Source organism: Musca domestica, unplaced genomic scaffold (genome assembly GCF_030504385.1).
Source record: "Musca domestica strain aabys unplaced genomic scaffold, Musca_domestica.polishedcontigs.V.1.1 8, whole genome shotgun sequence".
NCBI lineage: Eukaryota > Metazoa > Arthropoda > Insecta > Diptera > Muscidae > Musca > Musca domestica.
Window position 1 is genome coordinate 9,676,207 of NW_026712409.1, and position 21,284 is coordinate 9,697,490.

Sequence of the window (21,284 nt, forward strand, 5' to 3'; positions counted from 1 at the left end):
TCGTTTCAAATAGGTTATTTGAAGTTCGAAATGGATACTACAGCCTATGACGGAAAATTTTCTGTTCAAGTCCACGTCTTTGTATAGACCCCATATAACAGTACCTCCCGATAGTTGGTACTTTGTTGATTTTAACGACATTATTTAACGGAATTGTTTCAAATCTGATATTTGAAGTTCGTAATGGATACTTCATCCTAAGACACAAAATTATCTGTGCAAGTCCACGTTTAGGTATAGCCCCCATATAATTGTACCTCGCCATATTCGGTATTTTGATGCATTTGGCTACATTATTTACCGATTTTAACAGAATTTTTAACAGATTTTAATGTTTTTGAGAATTGCCAAATTCGTTCCAAATGGTGGAGAGTATTCAAAAATACGGCCCGGGCGAATTTACCGATTTTTTAATAGTTTTTTTTCAAATTTCCATTTTGATTAAAAATTAATTTTAAAGGACCTTCCCCTCTCCTTCCTTAGACAAACAAAAGTAATGCCTTGTTTTCCGCTAAACTATCCAAACAATGAAGATATTATAAAATAACGCTAAAAATAATAAATTTAGAAAAAAATAAATATAACATAAAATTTGTACATAAGCAAAATTAAAACAAAAACAAAAGATCAAATCTCTGTCTCTTTACTGAAAACCTTTGTAGGAAAATTATTTTTGCACCTTTGTAGAATATTAAACAAAACAGACATGAAGAAGACAAAATAAGCTGAACCCCAACCTTAAAAAAATAATTATTCGAACATTTTTGGATTTTAGTTTTCACTACCCATAGGAAAATAAATCCATAAATAAGAAATGTGTACAAATCTAATAAAAAAAAAAAATATATTAATAAAATAAAATTCAAAATTTTAACTGACATTTAAAACACTTAATATACAGATTATTTATTTTATTTGAAAAAAATTAAAAAAAACATACAATTTATTTTAATTTTAAATTGTTTTTTTTTTTTTTTTTTTGATTATTTAAAAGCAAATACGATTTGAATTTTGGATATAAATTGTTGGCACTAATTATTTTCAACAGTATTTTTTATAAATTTGCTTTACATTTTTTAGAAAATAAATCATTTTTTTATTCATTTAAACAAATTCTTTTTTTCTAGTTCTCTATCCTTTTCGTTTCATTTCGACTTAAGAAATATATAAAAACACATAAAACCTTTAAAATTAAAAAAAAAACAACTAAAATTAAACGAATATATAGAGAAATGATATAAGAAATTGTAGTTATACGAAATGAACGGGAAAAATTTAAGTATAGTATATATAAATAGAAATCTGCAAAGAGAATATTTAAAATAAAAACCAACAAAACTGAAATGACATTGTTCAATAAAGAAAAAAATAAATTCTAAACAAAACATTAAATTTTGTTTTATTTTGTAATAATGGAAGCAATTTAATTCTCTCAGGAGAGAAAACACAATGTTGAGATATTTCTCTTTTTCACATTGTCGACTTAATCTTAATAGCAAATAAGACGATACAAACAAGTAAGTCGAAATTTCGCTTGAAATTACAGATTAGTTGCAGAACTTGCAATAATTCAAGACTTTTATTAATTACAAAAAAAAAATATAAGATGGAACATCTTGCGATTATTGATTTTTACCCCCCAAAAAAAGAATTTGTCTTTAATTCTCTCAGGGAAAAATTCACACTGGCGAGCGATGTGTATTCTTCATTTTGTCGACTTATTCTAAATAAGAGGGAGGAAGAGCTCAAAATGCGATCATAATCCTGATTTAAGAAAATAGCTTTATTCTAGATGTTGCAAAAATCCACTACTTATAGCATTTTTCCAATATTTTGTGAAAGAAAACTGTTTTTCGTACCAAACAGCAAAACTGAAATGACAATGTTCAATAAATATTTTTTAATATATTTTTTTTTTATTTTGCAATGATAGAAAATATGTTCAAGATTGATATGACACCCATAGAATTATGTTACTCTTAAATTATATATTATGTATTAATGTATGCAATTCATGATTTTAAAAATTGTAACCGTTTGGCGTGGACCGATTTCATTCCTTTTTTAAACTAGGTAGAATGTGAACGCGTGAGAGGTTTGAACCCTCCACTTTGTCTTGTTCATTCGTAACCCCTCTACCACTGGTGACATCAAATTGTCTGTATAGGTACACGGTTCAGTATTTTTATCGGTTTAGCCCCATTTTCACGATTAGACCACATAGTGTTAGGGGTGTTATGTCTTGGTGCATTTTTTTTGTAAAATGGAGAAGGAAGTGAGGTAGATCCCTGGTTACTTTGAGGATATTCTTAGAATCACTTTCTGTCCGTCCGTCTGTCCATGTATACTTGTGAACAAAATGCAGATCACATTAATTATGCGATTGAGATGAAACTTTCCAAACAATGTTTGTTTGGCTCAAGGACGAACCTTATTGAAATTGATGACAATCGGTTCAAATTTAGAAGTAGCTCCCATATATATCTTCATCCGATAACAGGTTTATTGTGCACCAAATGGCTAATATCAGCCCAAATGTACTGCATTTTGGCACTTCCGGCGGAATTCAGCCCAGAAGCAAGTACTTCAAATTAAAAATCCGAAATAAGCATCCGATAATCTTCTAATTACACACATCACACATTTGAAGACTATCGGATGCTGAGGGTTTTTATTAACCCAATATATGCTGTAAATATGGGATATATCGGTTCACACCTTCTGGTACCCCCACCACAAAGGGTCAAAATTTTAAATAACCATGAAGCTCATAAAACGTGCAAATAATATCCGATTCCATTCAGACTTAGTACATATCTATATTTCCGTCAACATAATATTTGTTATAAATATTGGACCATTCCTTCTGGTACCTCCCCCACAAACGGTCAAAGTTTTGAATAACCAATCGATTATAAAATCCGACATTATTTTTACCAACACAAGATCTGCTGCGAAGACAGGATACATTGGTCTATTCCTTCTATACCTCTCTCACAAGGGCTCAAAATTTTAATATCCATGAAGCTCATAAAAAGCGAAATTAACATCCGATTCCATTCCACACTTGGTACATCTCAATATTTTCGATAACACAAGATCTGTTATAAAGATGGTAGAGATGCTACCTGCCCCACATTTGGTTCAAGATTTTAAAAAACCAAACTCACAAAGAAAGCGAAATAAGAAACCAACTCTCTTCAAATTTCACACATACAATATGATATATATCTGCGAATCCCTTCTGGTACCTCACCCACATAGGGTCACAATTTTTAATATTTTTAGCTGTCATAACTTGGGGAATAAGTCAGCGGTTCTTTACAAGTTGCTATATCTAAATGTTTCTCTTAACCAAAAATCTGATATAAATGTGTAATTGATCGACACATATTATTTCGCACAAAATTCGATATAAATGTTCAAATTGTGCACATACCATTATATAATGGAATACTTCCCTCCGGTATATCTGTTACCTTACGCTTTCCGACAATTTGCACATATCTTATATGAAGTATAGGAAATAGTCCAAATCTGGAACATTGTAATATTTATATCAGTCGTAGGTCAGATACGAATTGGTCAATATTGGCCAACTGCTTCCGAGCCTCTCCCATAAATGGTCAACAGTTTAAATAATCATAACTCAAGGTTGGGGGTATACATCTGTCGGCAGAACCGACTTTTAACTTGTTTATTTAGACTTTTCTGATAGTTCGTTATTTGAAACTTTATGTTGGAGTCGGTTCCGGACGATTTTTAATGTTGGATGGTTATATTTTAAAGAGATCACATATTTCCAAAAAATTGCTTCATCTAGGACTCTCTTTTACAATTGACCTCGTTAACTCAAGATCCATTTTATGTCCATCTCCAAGAAAAACAATTTTCTAATTTTGAAAGATATAACGGCATTTCCCGTTTTAAAAACTTTTCGTGTTAATGATACAAAACTCCCGACCCAACTTAAAATTGTTCACTCAATTCTCTCCCTCTCTCTCTCTCTTTCTGGTCTTTTCATTAGAGGGAATATTATTTGTAAGGATTGTTCGGTATTATAATCTCCATTAACTTTTGATATTTTTCGTTTTTTCTTTCTTTTCATTAAAACACCATTTCTTTAAATATAGTTAAATTAATTAAATTTATTGCAGTAAAAAAAGGAGAGATGATAATGGTACAAATGATTCACAATTTGTTGTCAGATATGCAGATTGAATAGTTTTCCACTTTTTTTTTCTTATTTTGGTGAGAGAAAAATAAAATTAAAAAAAATACACTTTATAATAATTACATACATGAATTTCTTTAACAGATAAATGTTTACACGAAAATTATTACGAATGAATTTATAGCTAGCGGCACGTGATCGGCTTGCTACAACACATCATGTCTTAAGTACACTTTAGAGGGCATTGAAGGGATTGGGGACAGTGCACAGCTTCGATTGGGCTGTGCATTTACAGCTTTTACCCGAGGGAGCTTTACGATTGACCAAGCACAGGCGGTTATCGGAGCAACCACCATTGTTGCTCTGACATGGGCTGTCCATTTGTGAGCAGGTGTCCTCCACCGAGGTCATGGCATACATTTTGTGGCTGCCAAAGAAGGGGATTTGCAGGCCCTTCTGGCGGTTGCCGAAAATGTCAACACTTTCGAGTTTTTTGCTGGAAATTTTGAAATAAAATATTTAATATAATTATTTTTCCATCATCGAATTTGCCAACTTACGTTGTCCAATCGGTCCAGTAGAATTGATCTTGAGTGTAAACCAAACCGAAGGGATAGGTCAGCTCATTGGAAATGGTGCGTATTTGCTTGCTATAGGGATCAATGCACTCCACCTTCTTGGTGCCGGCATCAGCAAAGCACAGCTCACCGGAACGTTCCAAAACCACCAAAGAATTGGGTAAAGTAACACTATAATTGCCCAACAACAATTCACGGCCAGTACCATCTAAATCGGACATTTCAATCTTGGGCGATTCACGATTCCAGTCGGACCAGTACAATTTCCTAGAATTTAAAAATTTTGTTAAAAGATTTCGAATTCAATATTTCTCCCAAAACTTACTCTCTGTAAGGATCAATGGCAATGCCTCTGGGATTGACCAAATTCTTGTTAATCAAAACAGCTCTCAAATTGGGATCCTCCAAACTGGCCACCTCAACGGTGTCCTTGACGGAATCTGTCCAGTAAATACGTCTGGAAATGGCATCAATGGCAATGCCTTCGGGAGATTCAATATCTACGCGAGAGAGAGAGAGAGAGGGAGAGAGAGAGGGAGAGAGAAATAGTTTCAATTTTAATTTTTTCTTCCACCAAATCAAAGTGCCTCCCACTCACCTTCACCAATAAATGTCTTCACATCACTGCCATCATACTTGGCACTGACAATTTTCTTGGCCGAAATATCACCCCAATAGATGCGTCCCTCAACACAATCCTTATCCAGACCAATGGCCATGGAAGCAACAGAAATAGGTCTTACATTTTTGCCATTCAGGGGTACGCGTACGATAACTACACCTTGGGAGACCAGCAAGAAACCGGAATCATGTTGTTTGCGTTCCATACACAATGAACCATTGCCATAGAATCCTGGAAAGAAATGGAGAAATACGAAATTATAAAAAATAAGGAACAAAGGGAAAAAGGAGACCAATAGTTGTCAAATGTAAATCAGAAATAGAGATAAGCCACGGTTTCTACCTTAGTTCATGAGCTCGGATTTTTTCTATAGATAAAAAATATCCCATTTCCTAAGGTCCGATTTTTTTCTATAGAAGAAAAAATAACTCAGCAACTGAGGCTCGTTTTTTTTTTTTTTTTTTTTTTTTTGGAAAAAAATCCCCCGTGAAATAACGTCCGATTTATTTTCTTTGGAAAAAAAATACCTTAGTTATTACTGAAGTCCGGTTATTTTTCTACAGAAAAAATACCCCAGTTACTACTGAGATCCGATTTATTTCAACAGAAAGAAATACCTCAGTTGCTATTGAGGTCCGATTTTTTTTCTATAGAAAAAAAAAACCTCAGTTGCTACTGAGGTCTATAAAAAAATACCTCAGTTGCTACTGAGGTCCGATTTTTTTCTATAGAAAAAAAATACCTCAGTTGCTACTGAGGTCCGATTTTTTTCTATAGAAAAAAATACCTCAGTTGCTACTGAGGTCCGATTTTTTTTTTTCTATAGAAAAAAAAATACCTCAGTTGCTACTGAGGTCCGGTTTTTTTTTTCTATAGAAAAAAAAAATACCTCAGTTGCTACTGAGGACCGGTTTTTTTTTCTATAGAAAAAAATACCTCAGTTGCTACTGAGGTCCGGTTTTTTTTTTCTATAGAAAAAAATACTTCAGTTGCTACTGAGGTCCGGTTTTTTTTTTTCTATAGAAAAAAAATACCTCAGTTGCTACTGAGGTCCGGTTTTTTTTTTTTCTATAGAAAAAAAATACCTCAGCTGCTACTGAGGTTCGATTTTTTTTCTATAGAAAAAAAATACCTCAGCTGCTACTGAGGTTCGATTTTTTTTTCTATAGAAAAAAAATACCTCAGCTGCTACTGAGGTTCGATTTTTTTTTCTATAGAAAAAAAATACCTCAGCTGCTACTGAGGTTCGATTTTTTTCTATAGAAAAAAGAATACCTCAGCTGCTACTGAGGTTCGATTTTTTTCTATAGAAAAAAAAATACCTCAGCTGCTACTGAGGTTCGATTTTTTTCTATAGAAAAAAAAATACCTCAGCTGCTACTGAGGTTCGATTTTTTTCTATAGAAAAAAAATACTTCAGTTGCTACTGAGGTCCGATTTTTTTCTATAGAAAAAAATCCCTCAGCTGGTACTGAGGTCCGATTTTTTTCTATAGAAAAAAATCCCTCAGCTGGTACTGAGGTCCGATTTTTTCCTCTATGGAAAAAAGTACCTCAGTTGCTACTGAGGTCCGATTTTTTCCTCTATGGAAAAAAATACCTCAGTTGCTACTGAGGTCCGATTTTTTCCTCTATAGAAATAAATACCTCAGTTGCTACGGAGGTCCAATTTTTTCCTCTATAGAAAAAAATACCTCAGTTGCTACTGAGGTCCGATTTTTTCCTCCATAGAAAAAAATACCTCAGTTGCTACTGAGGTCCGATTTTTTCCTCCATAGAAAAAAATACCTCAGTTGCTACTGAGGTCCGATTTTTTTCTATAGAAAAAAAGTTGTTACTGAGGTCCGAATCTATTCGATAGAAAAATACCCCAGCGCCTGAGTTCATATTTTTATACCCTCCACCATAGCGTGGAGTTTGTCATTCTGAGTATAACACCCCAAAATATACAATTTAGACCCCACAATGTCCGTCCGTCTGTGGACATCAATTTAGCTTTCGAACAAAATGAAGTAGGTTGATAAAATTTTACTCAAATGTATACTATGTCTGCAGAACTTTTGGTATTGAAACTGGACCATGTAGGTACACGTTTTGGTGTAGCCCCCATATAATGGTACCTCCCAATTTTAACGACATAATTCACAGGAATTGTTTCAAGTTTGGTATTTGAAGTTCGTAATAGATATTACAGCCTATGACTTTCTATAGCCCCCTATAACGGTACCTCCCGGTATTCGGTATTTTGATGATTTTAGCGACATTATTAATCGGAAATGTTTCAAATTTGGTATTTGAAGTTACTAATGGATACTATAGCCTATGACAGAAAATTGTCTGTGTAGGTCTACGTTTTGGTATAGCCCCATATAATGGTATCTCCCTATATTCGGCATTTTGATGATTTTATCTACATTATTTATCGTCACGTCGTCGTATATACCCTTTATAACGGTTTTTAACGGATTTTATTTTTTTTGAAAATTGCCAAATTCGTTCCAAATGGTATAGGGGATACAATGTTCGGCCCGGCCGAACTTACAGCCTTTGAAATAAATATCAATAAAACATAAATATTTTAAAAATTCTATCATTGAAATAAAATTTAAAAATTTCGTTTCAAATTTTTTCAAATTATAAATGTTTCTATTCAAAAAATTAATAACCAATTATTCTGTTGCTTTCTTCGGACCAAGAATCTCAAGTCCCTCCGTGTTTCTAAACCGTAACATGTGGAAATCAAGGAGTCATAGTACAAAGTCTCAAGCAGGACAGCCAGAAGTGAACAACTGTCAAAATGACTTGCCCAAACGAATTTCCACTTTTCAAGGATTTAAAGAATTCTTCTCTCATCCCTTGACCTGGCATCGCAATTATGGATATTTTAATGTGCTCTTGGGGCTAACCATTTTTGCTTATATCTTTTGCACCTCCTGTCCCCCAGAGAGGCCACGTGAAATTGGAAATGATTCCGGAAGAGATGTATAAAATTGTAATGTGACGAGAACATATCCGATATCCGAATTCATGAAATGGTCCATAGTTTTTCTTAGAGAAATCAAATGCAGTTCTAGGGTAAGTAGAGAAAATGCTATAATTCTATAATCCTGAGATTCCACCTTACCTTTGTTGCAAACACACACCAAACCCTGGTTGGTTGACAAACACTGGGCATTCATGTCACACAGCTGGGGAGTATTCAAGCAATTCTGGTCCTCAATACAGGTATAGCCGTCACCATTGAAGCCAGCATGGCATTGGCATTCGTAGTAGGCAGGATCCCTAAAAAACGAAAAATAAATCAATGAAATTACATTCGTCGAGGTGACTTCGTAGAAGTTACGTACTCTGTAGGCTCACAGCTAGCATGGACACCACAATTGTACTGGACATTACATGGCACCGGCTTGCTCTTGCAACCGACAGCAGCATCACCCTCATAGCCATCCATGCAATCACAATATTTCACATTTTGGACATGATCGAATTTGCAAATGGCATTAGCACCACAGAACACTGCACCACAGCTACCGGCCAGAACACACATATCGGACATATCGCGTTCATAACCCTTGACGCACTGGCAAATATCATTATCGCAATAGGCATTGAGGCCACAATCCAAATCTTCCAAACATTCGGGAGCTAAGGCGCAACGGAAACCATCACCTTCATAGCCACGTTTACATTGGCACTCGGAACGGCCCAAGGCCTCGTTGTAGTTACATTCTGCCTGGGGATCGCATATTTCGGGTTTCTACGAGGAAATGGGAAAACGAATTAGTTTATTTTTTTTTCGGTAATTTTAAAAGTCGGACTTACCACAGCACAGGACTCATCAATAATGGCACACGAGTAACCATCGCCATAGTAACCAGATTTACAGGTACACATATGTCTCAATTCCAATTCATACCATTCACAGGTGGCATTGTGATGGCAGTTGAATTCTACGTCACAGGGAACTGTAAGAAAATTTTTTATTGTGATTAGAAATCGGGGAAATGATAATAAGGATAAAATCTGGGTAAATTTGACCAAAATGGATTATTTTCCCCATAAAAAAAAAACAATTCTCAATAACTGAAACTAAAGTTCTTCTTTCTAAAAAAAATGTGAATTAAAAAACTTATTCAAATCCTCAATTTTTTCGCATAAACTTTCAGGACTATAGTTAGGAACTAAAAAACCATAAAAGCTTCTCATAATTTTTCCAGAGTATAAGGACTTCCAATACTGTCGTGAAGTTCTTGAGAATGGTCCCGAATGACTCCCAAGGCTATTTTGGAGGTTTTATAATTTTTTTTTTTTTTTTTTTTTTTTTTGAAAGAACTGTAACTCTTAGACTCAAGGCAGAATTGTGTTTTTTTAATATTTTTTAAATCTCTCAAGACATTTTAATTTTTATGAATATACGCAAGGCTATAGCCGTGTATTTCCTTGGAAATTTAGAAGGACTCATATGGTTGAAAAGAGGGATTTTTTGGAATATTTTTGGAGGACTCCCAATGGTGTAATCATGTCTTTTAAGATTTTTTGTAGGACTCCCAAGATTGTAGCCATAGATTTTTAAAATATTTTTCAAGGACTCACAATGATATAATCTTAGATTTTTAGAAATATTTTTAGAAGGACTTTTAATTTTTTTTTTAAAAGCATATACAAGGCCATAATAGTGGTTTTATTCAATGTTTTTTTTTTTTTTTTTTTTTTGAAGAATGTTTAAGAACCCCTAAGGATATGACAGAGGATTGTTTAAAAATAATGTTAAAAGGACTCTCAATGCGAAAATCGTGAATTTTTTGAAAAATATTTTTTTGAGGGACTCGAAGCTCCCAGGGTAATAATATTATTATTCCCTCCACCATAGTATGGAAGGTACATTAAGTTTGTCACCCCGAAATATACAATTTCTGTATATCCGTCTGTGGAAATCACTCTAGCTTCCGAACGAAATGAAGTAGATTTATAAAATTTTACTCAAATGTATACTATGTCTGCTGGACTTTTGGTATTGAAAATGGGCCATGTAGGTCCACGTTTTGGTATAGCCCCCATATAACGGTACCTCTTATTTTAGCGACATTATTAACCGGAAACATTTCAAAATTGGTATTTAAATATCTTAATGGATACTACAGCCTATGACGGAAAATTGTCTGTGCAGGTCAACTTCTTCGTATAGCCCCCATATAACGCTATTTTGATGATTTTAGCGACTTTATTCGCCGGAATATTTTCAAATTTGGTATTTGAAGTTCGTAATGGGTGCTACATCATATGACAGAAAATTCTCTGTGCAGGTTCACGTCTTCGTATAGCCTCCATATAACGGTACCTCCCGATTGTTGATTTTAGCGGCATTATTAACCGGAATTCTTTCAAATTTGGTATTTGAAGTTCGTAATGGCTACTGCAGCCTATGGGAGAAAATTGTCTGTGCAGGTCCACATTTTGATATAGCCCCCTATATTGATACGATACGATGATGAAAGCTACATTATTTACCGCCTTTTTTCCATTTAAATATTGTAATGGCTTATGACAAAAGCCTATGCAGGGCCCCGTCGTCGTTTAGACCTTATTGGTATTTTTAAGATTTGGTATTTTTAAGATTTGGTATTTTTAAGATTTTAATAGAGTTTTTAGCGGATTTTATTTTTTATTTCTTATTATTATTATTATTATTATTATTATTATTATTATTATTATTATTATTATTATTATTATTATTATTATTATTATTATTATTATTATTATTATTATTATTATTATTATTATTATTATTATTATTATTATTATTATTATTATTATTATTATTATTATTATTATTATTATTATTATTATTATTATTATTATTATTATTATTATTATTATTATTATTATTATTATTATTATTATTATTATTATTATTATTATTATTATTATTATTATTATTATTATTATTATTATTATTATTATTATTATTATTATTATTATTATTATTATTATTATTATTATTATTATTATTATTATTATTATTATTATTATTATTATTATTATTATTATTATTATTATTATTATTATTATTATTATTATTATTATTATTATTATTATTATTATTATTATTATTATTATTATTATTATTATTATTATTATTATTATTATTATTATTATTATTATTATTATTATTATATTATTATTATTATTATTATTATTATTATATTATTATTATTATTATTATTATTATTATCATTATGTTTTTTTTGAAAATTGCCATATTGTTCCCAATGGTGGAGGGTATTCAAAGTTCAGCCCGGCCGAACTTACAGCTTTTACTTGTTTTTCTTTTAATTTTTTCTTCGGATTTTTATAGAAGTTCCAACGTCATAACCTTGTTCTAAATTTTGGACATCCTAGGCCTTAATCATGCATTTTTACAAAATATTTTCACAAGTCTTCCTCAGCCTTGAAAGACATTGTGCAAATGTTTGATAAAAATCCACGAATAAGGCCTTAAGGCTCTTTTTTGGTCTTCCATGGCCACAACTTGGATATTTTAAGACATTTTTCAAGGAAACGCGGAACAATAATTGTGGATTTCAAAAAAAATGAAAGCACTTTCAGAGTAAGAAATGCCAGAGATTTTTAAAATATTACTGAATGGACCTCAACTCCATGTATTTTTTAGAAAATTATTTGAATGGTGAATTTTTTATATTTTAGAGACTCTCAAGGCAAAATGGTGGAGTTGTATGAATTTATAGGGATATCAGACTCAAAATCCTGGAGTTTCTAATAATGTTTGTAGAAGGATTCTCAAAAGATTCTCAAAATGTTGAATTTTTTAGAAAATTTTTTGAATCGTGGGTTTTTATGTATATTTTTAGGGGTTGTGAAACTTCCTTAAAACTTACCCAAATCCTCATGTTTCGATTCACCATTGTACTGGCCAATCCAGCGGCACATTTGGATATCCTCCATCAGTTCATAGCCATCGTCACAGTTACAATCGCCGAAGAAATTACATCTGGGTTCAATATCCGGTTCCTCATATGATAGCCTAACGCATTTGCCATTTTCCCAAACCTCATCAAGGCCACAGTTGCTGGCACAGTAGTAGCCATCACCGCTGAAACCTTCGCGGCAAATACATCTGCGTTCCCAGCAATCGGCATAGGGGGAGCAGTGCTATAAGAAAGTTAATACAACGTTATAAATACCCTTTAAAAATTCTAAAATGTAGAACTTACGAAACAGTCGTCATAGGAATTGTAAACAGGCAGTGGTGTAGTGGATACCGGCAGAGGCAAGGGCAAAGGTTGTATGTTAACAGCATGTTCAGTGCTATCCTCATGTTCTTCGGCGTGTATTTCCGTGTGTTCTTCCATGTCTTCTTCTTCTTCTTTGTGAGGTACAACCTGGACAATGGTACCGAAATTCTGGCCAGCAGCTGGCGATTCGATATTATCGGCCACTGTGCCATTAATCAAGCAACGATAGCCATTACCCTCATAACCTTCAAGGCACACACAAGTAAAACCTCCATCATTGTTCGAGCACAAGGCATGATCATCACAGACATGAGTACCCAGGGCACATTCATCGATATCCACACAAACCTCCAGACCAGCTTCATTGACTTGTGGAGCATAGCCATGGATACAATCACAGCGATAGGTATCATCATAGGGAATGCAGACCATATTCTCACCACAGATGGCAGTGCCATCCGTGCAGGCATTGGAAACGGCACTAACTCCAGCTGCGGTCAAGATACTGGTACGCAAAGCCTGATCCCTCTCGAAGTAATCCAACATGATTTTCGAAATCTTTTGGAAATATGTCTGCCCGACCATGGCATGCTTGGCCTCTTCATCAGCCACACAACGTGAAAAGTAAATGTTCTGTTCCAATTGGAAGTTGATTACACGATTCTCTTCGGGCACTTCGATGACATGACCCTGAATGGAATGCAATTCATTGGCCGAAACAAATTCATATTCTTCCGTAAATTCAGCCATGTGCAGTTTTAGATTGTGATTCAATTTGGGCACTTGACCATGTAAATCGATTTTCAGCGACAATTGGTCCCAATAGTTGAGGCCCTCATAGGTTTGATTGATAAGCAAAACTTCTCCGGTCTCAAAACTCAACTTGGAGGTGTGGACAAATTCACCACCAGTCAATTGATAGCCGTTTAGGGTGTTGTTCAATGGCTTGGCAAATAACCAACCAATGGAGGTGACCAGGGGTAGGGCCAAACGTAGATTCGAACCCAACTCCGTGGTGATGGGTGTAACGGCAGTATAACTCCGGCCATCGGCTGTCACAACATACGACTGCAATTTGGAGCCATCACCAATCATTTCCCCATTAAGTTCTCCCGAAAGGGAACCAGTGACGCGAACAGGTAAATCATCCTTGATGCATACGGCACCATTGCCATAATAACCGGAGTTGCAGAGACAACAATAACCCTCTTCCTTGTCGACACACATGGCATTCTTGTTGCAAACACGTTGGCCAGCCTCCTCACAGGTTTGGGCCACGGTGGGAGATTCGGTAAAGGTTTCTTCATTGGTGGGCGCCTCGACATTTTGTTCATAGTCCACAGGACCTGCACGGTAGAGCCATACGCCGGCAATTCCCACATTGGATTTGTCGGCCAAGAAACGGGCCTGAAATACAAAAGGGAAATTGAGTATAAAATTGGAGTGATATTTCATTCTCTCTCCCTTTCTCTCTCTCACTCTCTCTCTCTCGAACTTACATTTTCGGTGCCAGATCCCTCCAAATTAAAGAAACGACCATCTTCGGCCACAAAACCAGCTTGAGCCCTAATGTCGGGCAAACCCAGGGGACCATTTTCAGCCTGCAACCAATTCAAGCCACCTTCGGGATAAACAAACTGCACAAAAGTGTCCTCGTCATCGACAATGAGAGCAATCTAAGAAGAAAATACATTTTAACAAGAGCTTTTAAAATTCTCAATTTTATCATTTTACCTGGAAAGTATTGAGCAAATCCTTCTTGCCCTCATAATAACCCACATTCTTCCATGTGGCCACAATCAAATCGGTAGCCTCAAAATCGGTTTTCTCATTGTAGGCATAACGCACCAATTCACTGACTTTTTGCAATTGCTCGGGATCCTGAGAGCTGAAGATCGAAATCAATGTCGTCTCATTGGCATCCGTCGTATCCACATTCGAATAGAACCCAGCTATTGAGGGATACTCAAAGGGGAAGGGTTGATTGATGTATTCTGGGAATTCGATATTAAATGTCAATATGCCATTGGTGTTGATCTGTAAAAAAAGGGGTGCGAGGATGGAAATTAATACAACAATAAATATAAAAAATAATTATTATAGAAAAAATTATTCAAATTTCAGCACTTGAGAAGCTCTCAGAGCAAAAACAAAATTTTTGAAGGATAAGGAAATTTTTTAAAAAACTAACTTAATTTTTGAAAAAAGTTTAAAATGCAGTAATTGCGATATTTTTTCTAAAAAATTAAATCTGTGATTTTTTAAGAAAAAAAAATCGAGGTTTGAAGATAGATTTAAAGGTCTCTTGATGCAAAATCAGGGAATTATTTCACAACATTTTTTTTAAAGATTATCAAACCATTGCTGGTATTTCTTTTAAAGTTCAAACTCAAACTACTATCAATTTTAGGAATTAAAAATATTTAAAAGTTTTAGATAAACGTAAATCCCAATTTTAAGATTTAATTTAAGAAATACCTTAAAAACCCAATAAAAAAATAAAATTAAATACCTAAATGAATAACAAAGTGATAGGAGCTGATGTGGGGTACTCAGCAAACATTTTGTCTTGAAAACGAAATGAAAAAATGATTCATAAATTTACCGATGACTGATTAGGAACTTGCTGTTTACAATATAAACCTGAAAACACATAATTATCTTCAAGTTCCGGTCATTCCCACCTATTCATCGTATTTTTATAATTATTATCAAATAAAATTATTTATAGCTTAGAGATAGAAAGTATACCCCTTATCAGCATTGCTTGAGGGTCGAAAATATTTTCTCGTCCAATTGGGGGAAGAACCCAGATTTAATAACAATAACAACAAATCTCAGATATTAATCTTTTATTTTTCACAATATTTCTTTGAAGAATTATTAGAACTTAATTATGATTTTTGAAGGACTTTAAGAGCAATAATAATGAGTTGTTAGAAGGACCAGCCGAGCTATAATGCAGATTTTTGAAAATATTCGTCCAAGGACTTTTAGAGCAATAATATGTTTTTTTGAAGAGACTAATATAGAACAGTTGGTTAATTTTTTGAAGAACATCATGGATTTCAAAGGAACTGATTGTGAATTTTTTGAAAATATTTCTAAATTGAAAAAATATATTTTTTAAGATTTCCTTAGGATTTGTTAAACAATAATCATACATTTTTAAATTATATTTTTAAGGTCTTTTTAAGTAATAATCGTGGATTTACTCTCAGAGCAATCCCCTACGACTGTTAAAGAATATTTCTAAACAGCTCTCAGAGAATGTATTTGTGACTCTCAGAGAGAGTATTTGTTTAGTTTTAGAGTTTAATCATAGACAAATAAATGTATAGACTAAAAAGTTTTCTCATCTGTTATCTTCGAAAAAAGTGCTTCAATAGATGTCGTTCATGCTGTGAGAGACCAAAAGTGTATTCACTCAATTCTCTCAAAATACAAAATATTGAATATTTTTATGATTTATTACTATTTATCAATTAAAAACTATCAATCACTTTGTTTACATTTACATTACCCAACTATGTCGTGAAATATAAAAATATAAAACATAAATAACAGAAAAATTAAAAAATTGTTTTCGAAGTCGAGTGACTTCACTAGCCCTGAGTGACTTTACTGGCCCAAGATCAACCATAGTGACATCTGCCGGAAGGGGTAAATTTTAAAACTTTTTAGTCTATACCTTAATTTGTCTATGGTTTAATGACTCTCAGAACACCAAAAGTTGGTTATATAAGAACATAAGCGAAAATAGACACTGTTTTAAATAATATTATATCAAGGACAAGCAGAACTATACCAGACAACTTTTAGATAGTATTTCTTCAGGGAACAGATGATCTATAATTGGGGATTCTATCAGAATATTTTCTCTCTGCGAAATAGCTGTAGAATAGGCTTATGGGATTTTTTTTTCTGAGAATTTTAAAGATTTTTTGGAAGACCTCTCTGAGGTTCTTTTGAAAAATAAGCGGTGATTTTTATACCCTCAGTTATATGGCTAGGAAGGGTATATTTTATTTGATATCGCCAAAGCGTGCCTCATCGAAATAACAGATGTAGACCCCAGGTCTCTTTGGACCAAATTTGTTGCAGGACATTCAGGCCTGTCTGGCTGATGCGCACGATAACTCTCGAAGGGAGTATCCGATTTGATCCAAACTTGTTGCATCGTAATATTATTGTCAAACTTAGGTCGAGTTCGGAGATGGACAATATCGGTCAACTCCTCCTGGTAGCTTCCCACAAAATGTCAAAATTTTTGAAGAAAATAATTAACTGCACAAAAAGAGAAAGGATAATCCGATTTTGCTCCCACTTTGCAAATCCTAATATTTCCATCAGTGCTACATCAGGTGCGAAAATAGACAATTTCGGTCCACTCCATCCAGTGCCTCCCCAAAAAGGTTCAAAATTTTGAATAATAACAACTCTTATAAAATGTGAAGTAATTTTTATTAACTCACATTTTATTAACTCAAGGTCTGGTGTGAAGGTGGAATTCACCGGTCCACTCCTTCTGGTACCTCCCCCACAAAAGGTCGAAATTTTCCAAAAAAATATATTTTTTTTGCACAGAAAGAGAAAGGATGATCCGATTTTGCCCCCATCTTTGCAAAACCTAATATTTGCAACAGCGCAAGGGCAGGTGCAAAAATGGCCAATATCGGTTCACTCCATCAAGTACCTCCCCCACAAAAGGTCGAAATTTGCAAAAAATATATTTTCTGCACAGAAAAAGAAAGGAAAATTCGATTTTGCTCCCACTTTGCAAATCCTAATATTTCCATCAGTGCTACAGCAGGTGCGAAGATGGACAATTTCGGTCCACTCCATCCAGTACATCCCCCATAAAGGTTCAAAATTTTTAATAATTATAACTCGTATAAAATGTGATGTAGGTGTCCGATTGTCTTCAAATTAAACACATCACAATGTTTTTATTAATTCAAGATCTACTGTAAAGATGGAATATAAAGATCCACTCCTTCTGGTACCTCCCCCACAAAGGGTAAAAATTTCGAATATTCATGAAGCTCACAAAACACGAAACTAACATCCGATTCCATTCAGACTTGGAACATCTCAATATTTCTATCAACAGACAGATCTGTTATAAAGATGGTAGAGATCGGACCAGTCCTTGTGGTACCTCCTCACAAAGGATCAAAGTTTTGAATAAAAAAATATCATAAGATCCAAAATAAGCAATTGATTCTCTTCAAATTACACACATCACAATATTTTTATTAACCCAAGATCTGGTGTGAAGATGGAATATATCTATCCACTCTTTCTGGTACATACCCCACAAAGGTTCAAAAATTTAAGCATCCATGAAGCTCATAAAACATCTGTTTCCATTCAGAGGTGTACCAACCTCAATATTTCCATCAACACAAGATCTGTTATAAAGATTGTAAAGATCAGACCATTTTTTGCGGCACCTCCTCCACATAGGGTCAAAGAAAACGAAATAAGCATTCAACTCTCTTCAAATTTCACACATCCAAATATTTTTGCTAACGCAGGATCTGTTGTAAAGATGATATATATGTGCGAACCCCTTCTGGTACCTCGCCCACAAAGAATCACAAGTCGACAATTCTTTACAACTCCCTATCTCTAAATATTTCTCTTAACCAAAAACCTGAGATGAATATGGAATTTATGATTTCGCATAAAATTGGATATAAATGTTCGATTTTCTTCTAATTTTGCCCATACCAATATTTATATTTAAATAATCGAACTTTGGCTGATGGTATACATCTGTAGGCACATCCGACTGATACTTCAATTTTCCATATATTTTCACTTTCACCTAAACCCTAACTGCACCCTAAATAAAACAAGATATATTCCACCGGAAAAATAATATTATTGTTGTGATGAATGAATATACATACGCACTTGCATCGACAGCCGCAGAACAGGAGTCTTAGGCTATGAAAATACACCACAAAGTGTGGAATCACTATTTAGAGGCTCAACAACAATCTGCTGCGTTTATTTGTGCAATGAAGCACAAAGAAGACAGCGCAGCACAATTGCCGGTGGAACAATTGGTGCCTATGCAAAACAATCAATCGGAGGCCCAGCCACAATTGCCGCCTCTTGACAGGGTGGATGGCATTCGGAAAAGCCAATCAATACTGACAACAACAATGGCATGGGAGAAATAACATTAAACAAACATTAGAACAAAGATACAAGAAATTGGCAGGCAGGCAGACAGATAGGGAGACAAATGGACTGCAGGACAGACTCTTGGTGGTGGTGACGATAGGGCATGAATGAATGAACGAACAACCATGAACCAACCAAGCATAAGAAGTCGCCAACTATTGCTGGTGCAGAAACCACTACTAATTTGTTGTTGTCTAGCTCTCATTGAAATATGCATATGTTGTTGTTTTTATGGCTGCAAAGCAATTAACACAGTCATTATGTGGCATAGCTTCTTACACTTCCTTGCCCCACTTTGCCTGGCCGCCTTTGGGTGTTTTCTTTCTGAGTCCCTCGTTGAAGTGTTTAATGTTTTGTTTTCATTTGTTTCCAGCACTTTGTTCCAGTTTCTTCTGGTTTATGTTCCAACTACTGCTATGGGGACGATGCACTTTTCTTTTATGACGCTTACAAGTCAATTCGATTTGGGGTGGGCCCAATGTTTTGTGGGCACTTAGCAGGATTAGAGAAACACCCCCACCCCTCGTTGCACAAAACCCTACTTGGTCTGGTAAATCACTTTTGTGGGAACATTGAAACTCAAGTGGCATGTTTTTGAAGTGGTGCCTTGTTGTGTTTTGTTTTCCCTAATAGTCCTTAATGTCATCTGAAGATCGCCGTTTGAGACACTTCAAGTCGATGTTCTCTCATTTGGGTTAAGTATTTAGATGAGAATTTATTACCCCGCTAATTGATTGGCGTTGGAAGTCAACTATGACGACGAATTGAATGAATGTGTCATTTGCTGGTGTGGAAATTCCCACCATAATTTTTTTCTTGTACACTTGGAGAAAAACTTAGTGGATTTGAGAATAGGGTCTTTGGAACATATTTGAAAAGGAAAATATGGAGGGCCTATGAAAATTACTGAATGTCAATATTTAGGCAATAGATAGAAAATCTTCGAGAGTTATTCTTTGGAGGGCACTCATTTTGAGAGTTAATTATTTTGACCATAGATTGGAGGTCTTCTATGAAAAGAGATTTCCCATAGGTTGAAAGCATATAAATGGAATCTCTCATTTTATTAAAAGAAGACAATATACGTATATCGCATCTATTGTTCCGTCGATTAAATTTTGTATTTTGTATTTAGGTAGGGAATAGAATTGTAAATGTGTAAGGAGGTATATTTTGAAATTCGTACTATATTGTGTGCAGCACAGATTTCCTCGTTATCACCCGGGAGCGAAACTTGCTTACGAGCAGGACTGTTCAAAGAGTGGAAGTTTTTTACATGTCTACTCTTCACTCTTTTGTTTTGTATGGGAGTACTCCCGAGTCACTCCTGTCTGAAAAAATAAAGTGGAAGCCGAATCGCTGAAAATTTAGCACGAGTTTGATCTTAGAGTGAAAATGAGCGTTTTGTTTTCGGTTTTATGTTGAGGTGTACTGCAGATGAGGGTGGAAAGAGGTGATTGAGAGGGGAAGAAGTTGGGAAGGAGGGTTGGGGGAGAGAGAGGTTTTTTTAGGGGGTGGAAAATGGGGGAAGAGAGTTGTGATCTTTTACACAAAAATATACGTACCTAGAGATACAACAGCGGTATAATTAAAACTAAAAGAGAGTAGAATCTGCTCGAATAAAATATGCTCAATAATATTCGAGCGACATCGAAACCTCAAGTTTAATCGATTTTTTCTGCTCGATTTACAAATTCGAGATTTTTGGAGGCCTGGTGCATTTTCAGATTCTTTGCTTGACAAATTTGATCAGTACCATCAAAACATTACAAATAGGTGCGTACAGCTATATGGATCTCACGTGAAAACGAGGACCGATATTGGAATTTTTATATCTAACGAGATCGAAACACCTGGTCTCATCGGAGGAACTTCTATGAAAACTTTTATATTAAAAGTTTAGACCGCCTAAGACCTTTAAAACACACAAAAAAAAACAAAAAAGCAAAAGCTACAGACGTGCGGGCCGACTATTTGCTACCCTACAACTCTACAATATGTTGAAAGCCCCCTTATGTCAAAATCGACTCAGGAGATTCCGCTTTTGAAACGACGTCATAGATACCTGCCTAGATGTTACCCCTATCGTTTTGATCGGGAGCATTGATTGGGCATTTACCCAATATTTACGCACTTCCTCGTGTTGCTAGGTATTCCAAAACAATTTCACACGACACTTTTGGTCCATCTTGCAGCTAAATATAATCCAACGGTCGTACAAAATGCTAGACTTTTTCCATGTCCTTAACTCTCTCAATTACGACCTGTAGAGCGACTACAAAATCAGGAGAATTTTATTTTTTGGTCCATGTGCATCTTCAAAAACAATAGGCTTCAATTCTGACCCAATCCCTACCCTCATGCAAAATTACGGGAGGATCGGACGATAATTGCAACCTGTGTATAAAACCCTCACTCGTAGTGTTGCGGGGTGTAAAAGAAGAAAATGTCCGATCTGCA

At 34.7% G+C, this 21,284-nt stretch overlaps 1 protein-coding gene across 1 annotated transcript in view; it reads right to left on the reverse strand.

The window, feature by feature from the left end:
• Positions 1-4,128: 4,128 nt before the first annotated feature.
• Positions 4,129-21,284, reverse strand: part of LOC101888393 (nidogen) — a 26,107-nt gene continuing 8,951 nt past the window's right edge. The window contains exons 2-12 of the mRNA XM_005174799.4: positions 14,361-14,663; positions 14,126-14,302; positions 12,606-14,033; positions 12,270-12,543; positions 9,196-9,338; positions 8,721-9,130; positions 8,498-8,655; positions 5,351-5,605; positions 5,078-5,252; positions 4,735-5,019; positions 4,129-4,670 (exon numbers count right to left, since the gene is read on the reverse strand). Of these exons, the coding sequence (XP_005174856.1) occupies positions 4,409-4,670; positions 4,735-5,019; positions 5,078-5,252; positions 5,351-5,605; positions 8,498-8,655; positions 8,721-9,130; positions 9,196-9,338; positions 12,270-12,543; positions 12,606-14,033; positions 14,126-14,302; positions 14,361-14,663 (3,870 nt within the window). The 3' untranslated portion in view covers positions 4,129-4,408. The remainder of the gene's footprint in view (positions 4,671-4,734; positions 5,020-5,077; positions 5,253-5,350; positions 5,606-8,497; positions 8,656-8,720; positions 9,131-9,195; positions 9,339-12,269; positions 12,544-12,605; positions 14,034-14,125; positions 14,303-14,360; positions 14,664-21,284) is intronic.